At 51.4% G+C, this 12950-nt stretch overlaps 4 protein-coding genes across 5 annotated transcripts; 2 read left to right on the forward strand and 2 right to left on the reverse strand.

Annotated features, from left to right (window-relative positions):
• Positions 1-3690: 3690 nt before the first annotated feature.
• Positions 3691-4630, reverse strand: LOC111067099 (probable U3 small nucleolar RNA-associated protein 11). Its single transcript, XM_022356138.2, has 2 exons — positions 4037-4630; positions 3691-3966 (listed from the first exon to the last, which is right to left on the reverse strand). The coding sequence occupies exons 1-2, from the start codon at positions 4508-4510 to the stop codon at positions 3757-3759; spliced, it is 684 nt and encodes a 227-aa protein (XP_022211830.1). The 5' UTR covers positions 4511-4630; the 3' UTR covers positions 3691-3756.
• Positions 4631-5110: 480 nt separating this feature from the next.
• Positions 5111-8608, forward strand: LOC111067095 (RNA cytidine acetyltransferase). Its single transcript, XM_022356132.2, has 5 exons — positions 5111-5452; positions 5518-5965; positions 6031-7315; positions 7377-8352; positions 8438-8608. The coding sequence occupies exons 1-5, from the start codon at positions 5250-5252 to the stop codon at positions 8559-8561; spliced, it is 3036 nt and encodes a 1011-aa protein (XP_022211824.2). The 5' UTR covers positions 5111-5249; the 3' UTR covers positions 8562-8608.
• Positions 8609-8629: 21 nt separating this feature from the next.
• LOC111067097 (ribosome biogenesis protein NOP53) lies at positions 8630-10406 on the reverse strand. Its single transcript, XM_022356135.2, has 4 exons — positions 10203-10406; positions 9954-10130; positions 9151-9888; positions 8630-9078 (listed from the first exon to the last, which is right to left on the reverse strand). Exons 1-4 carry the CDS (start codon positions 10328-10330, stop codon positions 8679-8681), a joined length of 1443 nt encoding a protein of 480 aa, XP_022211827.1. The 5' UTR covers positions 10331-10406; the 3' UTR covers positions 8630-8678.
• Positions 10407-10851: 445 nt separating this feature from the next.
• On the forward strand, positions 10852-12759 carry LOC111067098. Of its 2 annotated transcripts, none has more exons than XM_022356136.2 (3): positions 10852-11085; positions 11311-11846; positions 11928-12759. In XM_022356136.2, exons 2-3 carry the CDS (start codon positions 11380-11382, stop codon positions 12733-12735), a joined length of 1275 nt encoding a protein of 424 aa, XP_022211828.1. In that variant the 5' UTR covers positions 10852-11085; positions 11311-11379; the 3' UTR covers positions 12736-12759. The 2 variants fall into 2 exon arrangements, with proteins under 2 accessions (XP_022211828.1, XP_022211829.1); XM_022356137.2 differs by having other exon boundaries at positions 11316-11846.
• The last annotated feature ends 191 nt before the right edge of the window (positions 12760-12950 follow it).

Genomic DNA, 12950 nt, shown 5'->3' on the forward strand with positions numbered 1-12950 from the left:
AAATCCGTGTACGAATTCCGTTCCGTTCCTGTTCCTGTTCCGTCCTCGTGGTGTTCTCTCCAAGCGTTTTTGGAGTGTCGAATGGCGAATGTCGCAACTGCGCGGGGTTGGCCACTTGAGCGATCCAAGGGGCACGCACTGCTCTGCTCTGCTGCTGTGCTGTGCTGCGTGGAGTGTGGAATGGAGTGGCATGGAGTGCTGCCCCGAATTTGCTTATGGGATTTGTCTAGTGCGGCGCCTGTTGACTTCTTAGTTGGCATTTATATTAATGGCTCTCGTTCGGATTCGGATTCGGCTTCGACTTGCACTCGTTTTTCCATTCCCCTTTTTTTTTTGGCTTGGATTGTTAGCTCCTGGCGCGTGCCCCTGTCCAGGCATATGCGGGACTTGCTCTAGCGCCAGGGGTTCTTAGGGGTTCTTAGGGGTTGTGTGTGACTGCCCAACAGGCAGACAGCAGGCAGCAGACAGGTAAATCCACATGGCAATTATGTTGCACAACAGCAAGTACATCCCACTCTTTTGGCTCATTTGGAGTGATGCCAGTGAAGTAATTATTTGATTTTGCATTGGAAAATCTTCTTTAATTCTTCTCTGTTTATAAAGTTCCTCTCTAAGCCAAAGTAGTGGCCTAACCTCTGCCCTTATGGGTGTACTATTTATTATAGTAATAGAAGCAAAGATCAGTCATCTATTTGCCACTCTGCCAGACCGTTTTGGAGTACTCCAAGTACTGCCTGCCTGCACTGCCTGTGACTGAGGAGTCTACAGTTCTACACCCACTGAGGAGTATCCCTGTGAATCCTGCTCCCAATCGCAGCTCCCCCTTTAGACCGCGTTCCCACGTTCCACGTTCCACGTACTCCACTCCACTCCGCAACACTATTTGACACTCTTTTTATATACGAATTTGTATGATTATTATGTGCCCGAAATGGGATTATACATTTTGTTGTTAGCTCGTTAGGTCGCTGCGTGTGAATGGAAATGGAAGTGGATGGGGTGGGGGTGGGGGTGTTGGGCGCAAACGCTTTTCGGCCTTTTCCGCGCTTTTCTTTTGCTGCTGGACCCAAACCAAGTCCCAGGCATTTCTCTCATGTCAAATGCACACGATTCACGCGTGTCGGGGTCGCTGAAGCGGCGAATTAAGATATTTACGGGAACAAAACCATTGACGTAGGCAGGCGGGCAGGCGGGCAGCCCGCCCCCGTCTACTCTGTAGCTTGCCTCTTCCGCTGTGGCTGCTGCTGTTGCTGTTGCTGATGCTGATGCTGCATCATGATAAGCGGTACGTCCAAGAGGCGGGGCTGCAACCCAAGCTGCTGCAAAAACGGAAACGGGAGACCTGGTCTCTGACATCTCTTCAGGAACACGCGTGCAGAGTTGCCAGGTTGCGCTTATCACAGCAGCCCAGGCGACAACGCTGACGGTGACGGTGACGGTGACGCTGACGGTTCAGCGGTGAGGGGGGCCATGCCACGGGACGAGTGTACCACGTGCCACGTGCGGCCACGTGACCGGGGCTACAAACTTTACACGTGCCCCCCAGAACGTTTCACGTTCCACACCCATCCAATGTCATGGTTTTATGGCTCAGGATATTTCTAAGGATGAGGCTGAGGATGTGGCTGTGGGCGTGGCACTTGCTCAGCTTATTGCGGGGGGAATGCAGGCCATAGATGGATGTCATTCGCAAGCCAATTTTTAGTTTGATAAGCAAATTTCCAGAGGGGTTTTAAGTGGGGCACATAGTACGCGTGGGAGGAGGCTACTGCGATCCTGCCACTGATCTGAGTACATAATACCAGTTATGTCTCTGCAGCCTCCTATTTTATTCTCAATCCATTTATTTGTTTTGGTTATTGGCGCTGCAAAAGCCGAGTGAAAGTTGTGAAAGATTTGTGGGTTGAGGATGTGATCCAGGCTCTCCCATGCGTAGCCCGAACCCTCCAATATATCCTAGCACTAGCTATGCACATAAATCCCTCCTCCCCACCCACCATGCTCAAAGGCTTCAGAGACACACTCAATCATGGCACGCAAACAGATTCGGTGTTTTTCCATATTTCGTTTAGGGCTTCTTGTTAGGGTAAAAATCAGAGACCGCAGGCGACAGGCAGATAGACAGAGAGACATAGAGACAGACACCATAAAAACATATGACACCATATTCTGATGAGTCGCGTCGCGCGTTTTGGCACGCCAAATTATGCACAAAATAGATGGCTGTGTTGTGTTGACACTTTTCAGGGCACGGGAAGGGGCAGGGGCACGGGTACACACGACCCACACTACACGGGGCTATACACACGGAGAGGAGAGGATGGACTCGCTGACAGCACCGTAGCCAGGGACCAGGCACCAGAGACCAGAGACCAGAGCCGGCGGCCCTAATCGGACTTGTCATGTGCGCATCACAACAGCAATCACAGTGTTCGGGTCGTGCCCAGGGGGTGGGGTGGGGTGGGGTGGTACGGGACGGGACGGGACGAACAAAGCCAACAAAATACGCGACTGAAAGAAAAACCTCCACAAATTTTTTAACTAGCATCAATTGGGTTTGTAATTTGAGACGTAACTTTGTGCCCCTGCCCGGGCATTCAGGAATGGGAATAGGAACGGGAACGAAGGGGTGGTCGAGCCAAAGGCGATTGCGGTGCAGAATGCGGCAGAGATTTTGTATGTATGAGGATGAGGGAGCGACACGACACGACACACCACCCTAGGCCTAGGTCAAGGTTTCACATGAAATTAGTTGCCTGGCAGAAGCTCGAGCGATCCGCAATAGTTTCGCTTTTGCATCCGCTTTTAAGAGGCATCAGAGTTAGGGATTATTTCCATAGTCGAAGCCTTTAACTCTTTGCTTTGACTTACCTTCTCTAACTATCCAATTTACGCAGCTCAGAAGTAAGAGAAGTTAAAGCGTCGTCCCATCAATATGCTCAAATTTTTGATTAAATATCTAACAAATTCCACAAAAAATAAGTACATAGCGATCGTTAAAGTATGGGGAAAAACAAGGCCAGGCCAAACATACATATATTGTAATATATGTGTACAGGCATGATAAATATAACCGTCAAAAAGTTGTGAGGCAGCAAATGGAACTCTTAGCAATGCAACCAACCCCAATGGATTGGTCGCCGCCCTCTAGTGGGTTCGTTCAGTTTAGAACATGGTTCGTGTCTGTGGTAGATTGGCAAGGAAAAAGCGAAAACTTTAGGTACTAAAGATAGACTATATACACACCAAAGTTGGTTGTTGTCAATGGTAAGTGAGAGGGGTTTGTGAACTAATTAACTATTAACAGCGCTACTAATGAGGCTTTTCCGCTACCTGCAGCTTTTTATGGCAGGTTGTGGGAAAGCACGGTTTCGGTTATTGGATATTAGCCAAGTTTATAACCCAAAATAACCCAAAAAAATGCTAAACGTTTTTTTTTGTTTTTATGGTGTACGTTTTTTTTGCAGTATTTTTTTTGTTTTTCAAGTAAAATTTTTGTATGATTTTTTCATAATGGGGAAAAAACAACAAAAATTAAAAGCTCTTCTAAAATTTTTACCAGTTAAATATTTAATTAATGCCAGCTAAATTTAAAAAAAAATCAAAACAATTTTAAAATGTAATTTTTACTGTAAAACTGTGGAAAAAAAGATTTGTTTAAGAAAAAAAAAAAGGAAAGTCTCGACTTAATACCAAGTAACACTTAAATCGCTTTATTCAAAAAAAAAAAAGGAGAGTAACTTATTTGTGTATCCCTCACTTTTTGCGCTCGTAGCGGAACTCGTAGACCGGTGGCCTATCCGCTGTGGCGGGCTTCAGCTTCTGTGGCTTGATGAGACGCGGCTGCTTGAGCTGCTTCTTCAGCAGCAGCTTCTGCTGGACAATGCTCAACTCCCGTTCGCGCTGCACTCGTTTTTTCAGCTCATTGATGCGCTGCTGCTTTGTGCTATTGGGTGCGAGGGGCTCCTGGTATGGGGGAGAGAAGCAACATTAGTCATTGGCCAGTCGATGGACGGGGGAAAGGGGCAAAATTCACCTTTGTGGCTTCCGACTCCTTGAGGCGCTCGCCCAGTGTGGCTGTGTGTTTTTTGCCCTGCTCATCGAAGGTGTAGTGCGTGTTGGTCTTGGCGGCGTCTATGTCCATGAGGTCGACCTTCAGGCGGTCGATCTTGCGGCGCTCTATGGTACGCTTCATCACCACATACTTGAGATCCTGGGTCTGCATCAGGGCCAGCTGCTCGGGTGTGTGCTCATCTTTGGCCTGCTTCTCGTGGTGCACATCGTCCGAGAGCTTCGAGTTGATCATGTGGTGGTAGAACTCGTCCGGATTCTTGTCCTGGGCACGCTTATACAGCAGCTTCAGAGTCTTCTCCTTGCGCTGGGCATCGAGGGCGCGCTTCTTGTAGTCCTTCTTCTTCTCGAGCAGGCCCAGATGCTGGCGTGCATCAGGCTGGTGACGCTCGCGATGCACCTTCTGGTTGCTCTTGTTGGCATTCTTCCACGAGGACATGGCTACGATTTATATTTGCTTGTAGCTGCAGTATTTAAATAATATTTAAATATTTAAAAACTCAAAAAACATTTGTTTACAAAAAACGTGCGTGCCAGTTGAGTGTTGGAAAAGACAAGACTTCCCAGTGCTGTGAAGAGTCTGCGGAACTAGTTCAGTCTGCTCCTAATAAAACACATTTATTGGATATACATGTTAAATACTTGCCAAACTATTATAAATTATGATTGAATATATAATCGAATCAGTTAAAAAAATACCCACTTTGGAATGTATTTATGCGTGGCTTTGTTATCTAACATTTGGTTCCCCATGAGCCATTTAGTTCGTTCAGAGTGGAACTATTATTTGGAGCTGCTATCGCTGTTCTTCTGGGGATGGGCGATATGTTGATACCGATGGTACTGTGACTGTAATGTGACAGCCGCAAGCAATAATAAGATATATTAATGCATGAACATTCCAATTACCTATAAACTATGTTTTCAAGCCATCACAACTGGTTCGGATAGCTGATGCCGTGCACACGGCACCGAAAAACATAAACAAATACAATAACTGTCACTGGGAATACTTTGTGAAGAGTAACAACTATCGCGCATAGAGATGCGCATCGAGAGTAGAGCGCACACGTGCATTTTGAACTTCTGCGGCTTTCGTTCGCAGTTAATTCGTTTATTTATTAGATTTTAGAAGCCTAGTACAAGACACAGTTGACAGAACAGCGCTAGAAGCCAAAATGGTCAAGAAGAAAATTGACAATCGCATACGCGTGATGATCGAGAATGGCGTCAAGCTGGGCCATCGGACCATGTTCATCATCATCGGGGACAAGGCGCGCGACCAAGTGCCCATACTCTACGACATTCTCACCAAGTCCACGGTGAAGGCGCGCCCCACAGTGCTGTGGTGCTACAAGAACAAAGACGAGGCCATATCCAAGTGAGTGGGGAATCAGTGTCAAGTGCCCACCCAACATTCATGTAAATTCCCTTCCTTCCCCACAGCCATGGCAAAAAGCGAGCCAAAAAGATTGCCGTGGGCAAGGTGGACGTGAACGAGGCGGATCTGTTCGATTCCTTCCGCGTGGCCACCACCATCCATGGCCGCTACTATTCGGAGACACATGCGGTACTGGGTCGCACCTATGGCGTGTGCGTGCTGCAGGACTTTGAGGCTCTGACGCCGAACCTGCTGGCACGCACCGTGGAAACGGTCGAGGGCGGCGGCCTAATCATACTGCTGCTGAAGACCCTCCAGTCGCTGAAGCAGCTCTACACGATGAGCATGGATGTGCACAAACGATTCCGCACCGAGGCCCACCAGACAGTCACCTGTCGCTTCAACGAGCGCCTCATTCTGTCGCTGGCCGACTGCAAGCGCTGCCTTGTGGTCAACGATGACCTGACCGTGCTGCCGCTCAGCTCAAAGACCATCAACGTGGAGCCAGTGAATGTAAGCACCGATTGGGATTAGTTTCAATCAATTGTTTAATCATTTCCCTGCTTTTTTTTGCATAGCCTGCAGGTGCGGGTCGCTCCGAGAACGAGAGCAGCCTGAGGGAGCTGAAGGAGAGCCTGCTGAATGTGCAGCCGGCTGGCGCCTTGGTTAACCTCTGCAAGACCTACGACCAGGCCAATGCCGTGGCCCAGTTCATTGAGGCGCTGGTGGACAAGCAGCTGAAGCCGCCCATGTCCCTGACAGCGGCACGTGGACGTGGCAAATCGGCCGCGCTGGGCCTCTCGATAGCCGCAGCCGTGGCCTTTGGCTATGTGAATGTCTACGTGACCTCGCCGCATCCCGAGAATCTGATCACGCTGTTCGAGTTTGTGCTGAAGGGCTTCGATGCGCTGGAGTATCAGGAGCACGCGGACTACACCATAATCCGGTCGACCAATGCCGACTACAAGAAGGCCATCATCCGGATCAATATCACGCGCAGCAGCCGACAGACAATCCAGTATATAGCGCCCAGCGATACGCATCTGCTGAATGCCGCCGATCTGCTGCTGATCGACGAGGCGGCGGCCATTCCGCTGCCGCTGGTTAAGAAGATGATCGGCCCCTATCTGGTGTTCATGGCCAGCACCATCAATGGCTACGAGGGCACCGGACGCTCCCTCAGCCTGAAGCTCATATCGCAACTGCAGAAGGAGAACAATGCCCGGCCGCCGCTCAAGCTGGATGAATCGATTCGCTACCAGGAGAACGACGACATTGAGCGCTGGCTAATCAATCTGCTCTGCCTGGATGCCAGCACGGTGCCGTTCATCAGCTCCGGCTGCCCCACGCCCGATGCCTGTGAGCTGTACTACATTGATCGCGACGCCCTCTTCTCCTACCACAAGGCCGCCGAGTCCTTCCTGCATCGCCTCGTCTCCATCTACGTGTCCTCCCACTACAAGAACACCCCCAATGACCTGCAGATGATGAGCGACGCACCCGCGCATCATCTATTCTGCCTGCTGGGTCCCGTGCAGCGTCTCGATCAGCTGCCCGAAATTCTAGTCGTCATCCAGGTGTCGCTGGAGGGGCAGATCTCCTCGAAGAGCATCAGCGAATCGTTGGGCCGCGGCAAGAAGGCCGCCGGCGACCTCATACCCTGGAACATTGCCGAACAGTATGGCGATGTGGACTTTCCCAAGCTCGGCGGCGTTCGCATTGTGCGCGTGGCCACGCATCCCAATTACCAGCGGATGGGCTATGGCAAGCGAGCCATTCAGCTGCTCAAGGACTATTACGCCGGAAGGCACACAAACCTCGACCTGGATGGACCCACAGCCTCCAAAGCTAGTGGCCAAAATGGTGAGCATTACAAGATCCCCAAACGAATCTCCCGCGCTAACATTTCGCATACCCCCCGTAGGCATTGAGGAGGTGGAGGAGGAGCAGCTAAGTCTCCTGAAGGAGCAAATCAGGCCGAGGAAAAACATTCCCACACTCCTGCAGCGCCTGCATGAGCGCACACCGGAGCCGGTCGACTACATTGGCACCTCGTACGGCCTGACGCCGGAGCTGCTAAAGTTCTGGAAGAGCGCCGGCTTTGTGCCCGTGTACCTCAGCCAGAAGGCCAACGAACTGACCGCCGAGCACAGCTGCATTATGCTGCACACGCCCGGAACGACACCCTGGCTGGGGCTGTACTATCAGGACTTTAGGCGGCGTGTCCTCAAGCTGATGGGCAAGACGTTCCGCGAGTTTGAGACGAAACTCTGCCTGGCGCTGCTCAAGAACAAGTCGGCGTCGGAGTCTGGCAGCAAGCCCCTGGACAAGCACACACTGGACGTGTTCTTTTTGCCGCACGACCTGAAGCGACTCGAGAGCTACGCCCGCCAGCAGTCCGAGTTTCGTCTGATTCTCGACCTGCTCACAGACATCGCCCAGCTGTACTTCCAGGGGCGGTTCGAGTCCCTGCAGCTGGACCTGGTGCAGCAGGGCATCCTGCTGGCCCTGGGCGTGCAGGGCAAGACGGTGGACATGCTCGGGCAGGAGCTAAATATGCCGGGCAATCAGCTGCTGGCAAAGTTCTTTGATGCCATGAAGAAGTGCAATCAGTGCTTCCGCTCGATCATCGAGCAGCACATCGAGGGTGGCATGCTGCAGGAGGCTGATCTGCCGCGCGGCGAGGACCTACAGCCCATCAGCCTCTCGCTCGACCAGGAGCTGGACCAGACCGCCCAGAAGCTGAGCAAGCAGCAGCGCAAGGAGCTGAAGCGGCTCAAGGCCGAACAGCTGGACGAGTTCCTAATCAAGGGCACCGACGAGGACTGGTCCAAGGCGCTGCAAACGAACGGCAGTGGCCCCACCAGCGGCGACAACAGTGGTCTCATCTCCGTCAAGAGGTAGGTGGGCGCACGCAGCAGCATTGCCCTCCCATCCGCCTTTCAATGATGGCCAACCACCTCTTGCATCTCTCTCTTTTTGCAGTGGACACCTGAGAAGCGGTCCCATCGAGCAGCCAGAGGATCGGGAGCTGGATGGACCGCAGGCCAAGAAGAAAAAGAAGAGCAATCCGAAAAAGAAACGCAGTCTGGGCAAGTCCCTGATCTAGAAGGAGGATTTTAATTTTTGTAAAAATTAAATTACATTTTTTCATTTTAATTTTGTTTTTTTTTTAGTTTTGTTAAAAAAAAAACAACCGAATATATCTAATCAAAGTTGGAAGGCCTTAAATTTTAATGGTATCCTTGTTTTGTTTGGCCGCCTTGGCGGCTGCGCGGCGACGATCGGCCAGATCCTGGTAGCTGGTGCCCACATCCTTGTGCGAGTTGCGCTCGAAGCGCTTCACCTTGGCCTTCTTGCGGGTGACGGCCACCGTTGTGGGCAGCATGTTGTTCTTCTGCAGCAGATGGAAGCGATCCTTCAGCAGATTGCTCTCAGGTTTCACGTTGCGCAAATTACCGGCCAGATCCTCGGGCATATTCACATCCAAATCGGGCTCCTCGAACTTGTGCCGCCCCAGGCGCTTCGGCTCGAATTTCTTTTTCTCCGCCCGCTGCTTGCGACGCTTCTTCAGGTCGTTTAGGTCCTCGGCCTCGTCATCCAGTTCATGGCGAATCGATTTGATGCTTCAAGAGGAGACACCAAATTGAGTAACAGATAAAGCTAAAGGATAGGGGGGGACGGGGGGAGTGCCTTACCGGATCAAATCGGCCGTCTGTTGCTTGAGCTTCTTTTTGAGCTCCGTTTTGCGCTGCAGCTCCTTCTGCTTGAGCTCCTTGCGGCGCGCCTGTTTGCTCTTCTTGGCGTCTCTCTCCACGGCGGCATTGATGGTGCGATACGCCTTATCCGAGGAATCCCCCTCTTGGGGTTCCTCCTCCTGCTCGGATTCCCCTTTCTCCTTCTCATCTTCGTCCATGCCTGCGCTCATCTCCATCAGGAGACGCTCGTCGCGCTGCTCGGGTGTGACCTTGCTAAACATGCTGGTGGTGACGCGCTTCAGATGCTTCTCCTTCTGGATGATGCCCTCCTCGCGCTCCACGACCTGCGACAGCAGCTCCTTGTGCGCATTCAGCGTTGGATTGTAGCTCATGCCCGGATGTGGAGCGACAAACTTCTTGCCCTTGATCGTCTTGTGGTGCATGCTGGCGTGTGTCTTGACCAGCTTTTTGCCCACATTGCCGGCTATGTGGAGGGCTAGATCGCGACTGATCCACCCCTTTTCGTCCTTCAGGCCGGGTATCTTGTCACGGAAGTCTACGTCCTGCCAAATGTCAGTGTCAAAGTTGGTCTTCTTGTTCTTCTTGTCGGCCAGGCGCTGCTCCATCTTCACATAATACTGGCCCCGATCGCTGTTGGCCTGTCGATGGCGTGGCTTGGTGGGATTGCACACCTCCAACTCGATATTGCGTCCATTCTTCTTTTGCTTCACATGATTGCTGGAAAATAAACGCACAGGCATTCGCATTCGGGTGGATCAGTACTACAAAGGCGCACCACCTACCGCTTGACAATGGGATCCTGCACTTTGGATGTGTTCTCCATGGGCTGGAATGTGCGCATCGGCTTCTTGGCATTCAGTTTTCTCTTCTGCTTGATGCTCAGCACAGTGCTGGGCTTTGCCTTCAGTGGCGAGGAGTCCACCACGAAGAGATCCTCATCCTGCTTTTCTGTGAACGTGCTGTGCGTGCAGCAGGCAACGTGCCATGGATAAAGTTGATACAACTTTAAGATTCGGTTTGCCAAAACTCACCCAACGCGCTCCTCCTGGCGCTGATCCTCGAGGAATTGCTCTACATCTTGTATGTCTGTCTTGCGCCAGGCGGATTTGTTTTTCTTGGAAATGCGCTTCTTTTTCGTTCCGGGCTCAACGGCAGTCATGATTAAATTTATATGAAAATGAAAACAAATTTAAAGGCACACGTGCAATCTGCTTACGATGTGCAGCACTGCGTTTGACGTGACGAGTCACGTTCACCAACACTCGACCCATCAGAGCTGTCAGCTGTGAGGCGTGTGCCTCAGTGATGCGCAGTAGAAATTGCGTTCACAGCTAAGAAAACAGCTAGAAAAGAGGTGGTAACATGATTAACTAAACTAAACAATAAATATAGCCTATAGAAGATGAGTTCATTTTGCATAGAGTGTAACTTTAACTAGAAATAGCTGACTAATTATATCTGAAAAAAAAATTAAAGCATATTAGTATGGTGATTAATTTGAATAGCTGCAAAAGCAAAGCAGCAAAAAGTACATTTATAAAATCACATATAGAATACTGCAACTTTTCAGCAGTCTATGCAGTCCCACAGCAATGCAACTAGCTTTAAATAGCTAGAGGCTAACTCTGCCATTTAGCTAACGAATCGCATCTCAATTCCAGACACTTGTCAGTTGCACACATCAACCAAAATTACGTGGGAGTGTGCGTGCGTGTCTCTGCTGGCCATTCAACCGTAACAAATATTGCTCTGCTCTCAATTTAAAAGGAAGCCGCGCGCCCAAACAATCGACAGAAGCACTTTGCGCGTCGTCTGTTATTGCGGTAAAAAGGGCGAGCAATCTCGGGAAAAATACTCCAAATAACAAACAAAAAAGGAGCGCGCGACAGAGCAGAAGCACTCAATAAAAAGCCGGTAAGTTGAGGCCGCGCCGACGCTACGCCAGCGCCTACTGTGACTGAGGCAGAGGCGCATTCAGCGGCAGCAGCAGCAGCAGCAGCAGCAGCAGCAACTGGTAATTGGGGACTTACTGACGTGTCCCAAAGATTCCCAGGCAGAAGTCGCCGCAAATGTTGTTCACTGATTAACGCTGAACGTCAAGTGCTGTCCGCTTATCAATTGAAAATTATCTCATTTCAGAGCAGATTGTTTGCTACAAATAGCTGATAGAGATCGCCAAGAGGCCACACTAACCCATCAACCGGCAAGATGAGCTCAACACCCAAATTGTCGGACATTTCCGAAAAGTTTACGGAGGCGACGCTGGACGAGATCATCCAGGCGGCGGGCGGCACCAAGCACACCTCGTACAAGTTCGGGCCCAGCGGCAAGAAGGGCGATGCCTACTTGAGCCGCGTCTTTCGCATCACTATCTTTGGCGTCAAGGAGGGGCCCGATGGCAAGGAGGAGGAGCTGGAGGTGAATACCGTTGTCAAGGCTATGCCGGACAATCTCCACAGGCGTCGTCTGTTCCGGTCGGTGATCTTCTTTCGAAACGAGATCCACTTCTACACGAAGGTCATTCCGGCCATTGAGGCCTTCCAGGACGCCAGGGAGCCCAAGCCGAATAACCCCTTTGTGGAGTACGCCAAGTGCTATTCCTCGTTGTGCGATGGCATCAACGACTTTATTGTCCTGGAGGATGTCGGACCACGCGGCTTTAAGGCCCCTGTTCGGTGAGTGGCATCCATTCCAGCGGGGCTGCCTTTCCCCCGCCTTTGCCCTGCCCTTACCCTGGCTTAAACGTTCTCTTGCAGACAGGACTACATTGCCCTGGAGGATGCCCTGCTGACGATGCGCACTCTGGGCCGCTACCATGGTGTTGCCCTCGCCTTCAATGCCTTGGACTCGGAGAACTTCGAGAAGGCTGCCTCGTCCCTGGAGGAGACCTACTACGGGGAGCACACACGCGAGTGGTACACCGGATTTTTGGGCCTGGCCGAGAACGTGGCCAAGGATGCCATTGCCAAGACCTATCCCAACACCAAGTACGAGACGATTGGCAGCAACTTCCTGCAGCCGTCGCTCTTCGACGACCTGATCGACCTCGTGTCCACGCGCTCGAAGCTGAGCGTGTTCGGGCACGGCGATTGCTGGACACCAAACTTTCTCACCAACTACGGCAGTGAGGGCGAGCCGCTGAGCATTATCATCATCGATTTCCAGCTGGCGCGCTGCTCCTCGCTGGCCCTCGACCTGAGCTTCTTCATCTACTCGTGCACCAGCCAGGAGCTGCGCGAGCAGCACTACGACGAGCTGCTGCGTGCCTATCTGGACAGTGCCCAGGACCTGATCACCGATCTGGGCGGCGATGCCGAGTCGATCATCTCCTGGGACTCGCTCAAGGAGGAGCTCGTCCAATTTGGTCGCTTCGGCTGCGGCATGGGCATTGAATCGCTGCCCATGACCATGATGGAGGACGAGGAGGTCGCCGATCTGGATGCCATCAAGGAGAATGCCATTCTCACCGACATCTGGAACATTACGCCCTTCGAGGAGCCCGCCAAGCAGCAGCGTCTGGCCGACATCTTCAAGCATGCCATCGACCAGAACTACATCAAGTAGAGCGGAGCGCGTCACGCGGCACGCGACACGCGACACTCTCTCCCCTTTCGATTTTAAGATGCACCAGAAAGATCAAAGGCCGTGGAGGATATATATGCTGTCCAGTGTATTATCCCCCATCCTGTATTGTTGGCTATGTATTCTATATCCCACATCATATCGCATATAACCTATAACCTATATCGTATAATCTATATCTAATATAATGTAATTTT

Source organism: Drosophila obscura, unplaced genomic scaffold (assembly GCF_018151105.1).
Source record: "Drosophila obscura isolate BZ-5 IFL unplaced genomic scaffold, ASM1815110v1 contig_73, whole genome shotgun sequence".
In the NCBI taxonomy this organism is placed as follows: domain Eukaryota; kingdom Metazoa; phylum Arthropoda; class Insecta; order Diptera; family Drosophilidae; genus Drosophila; species Drosophila obscura.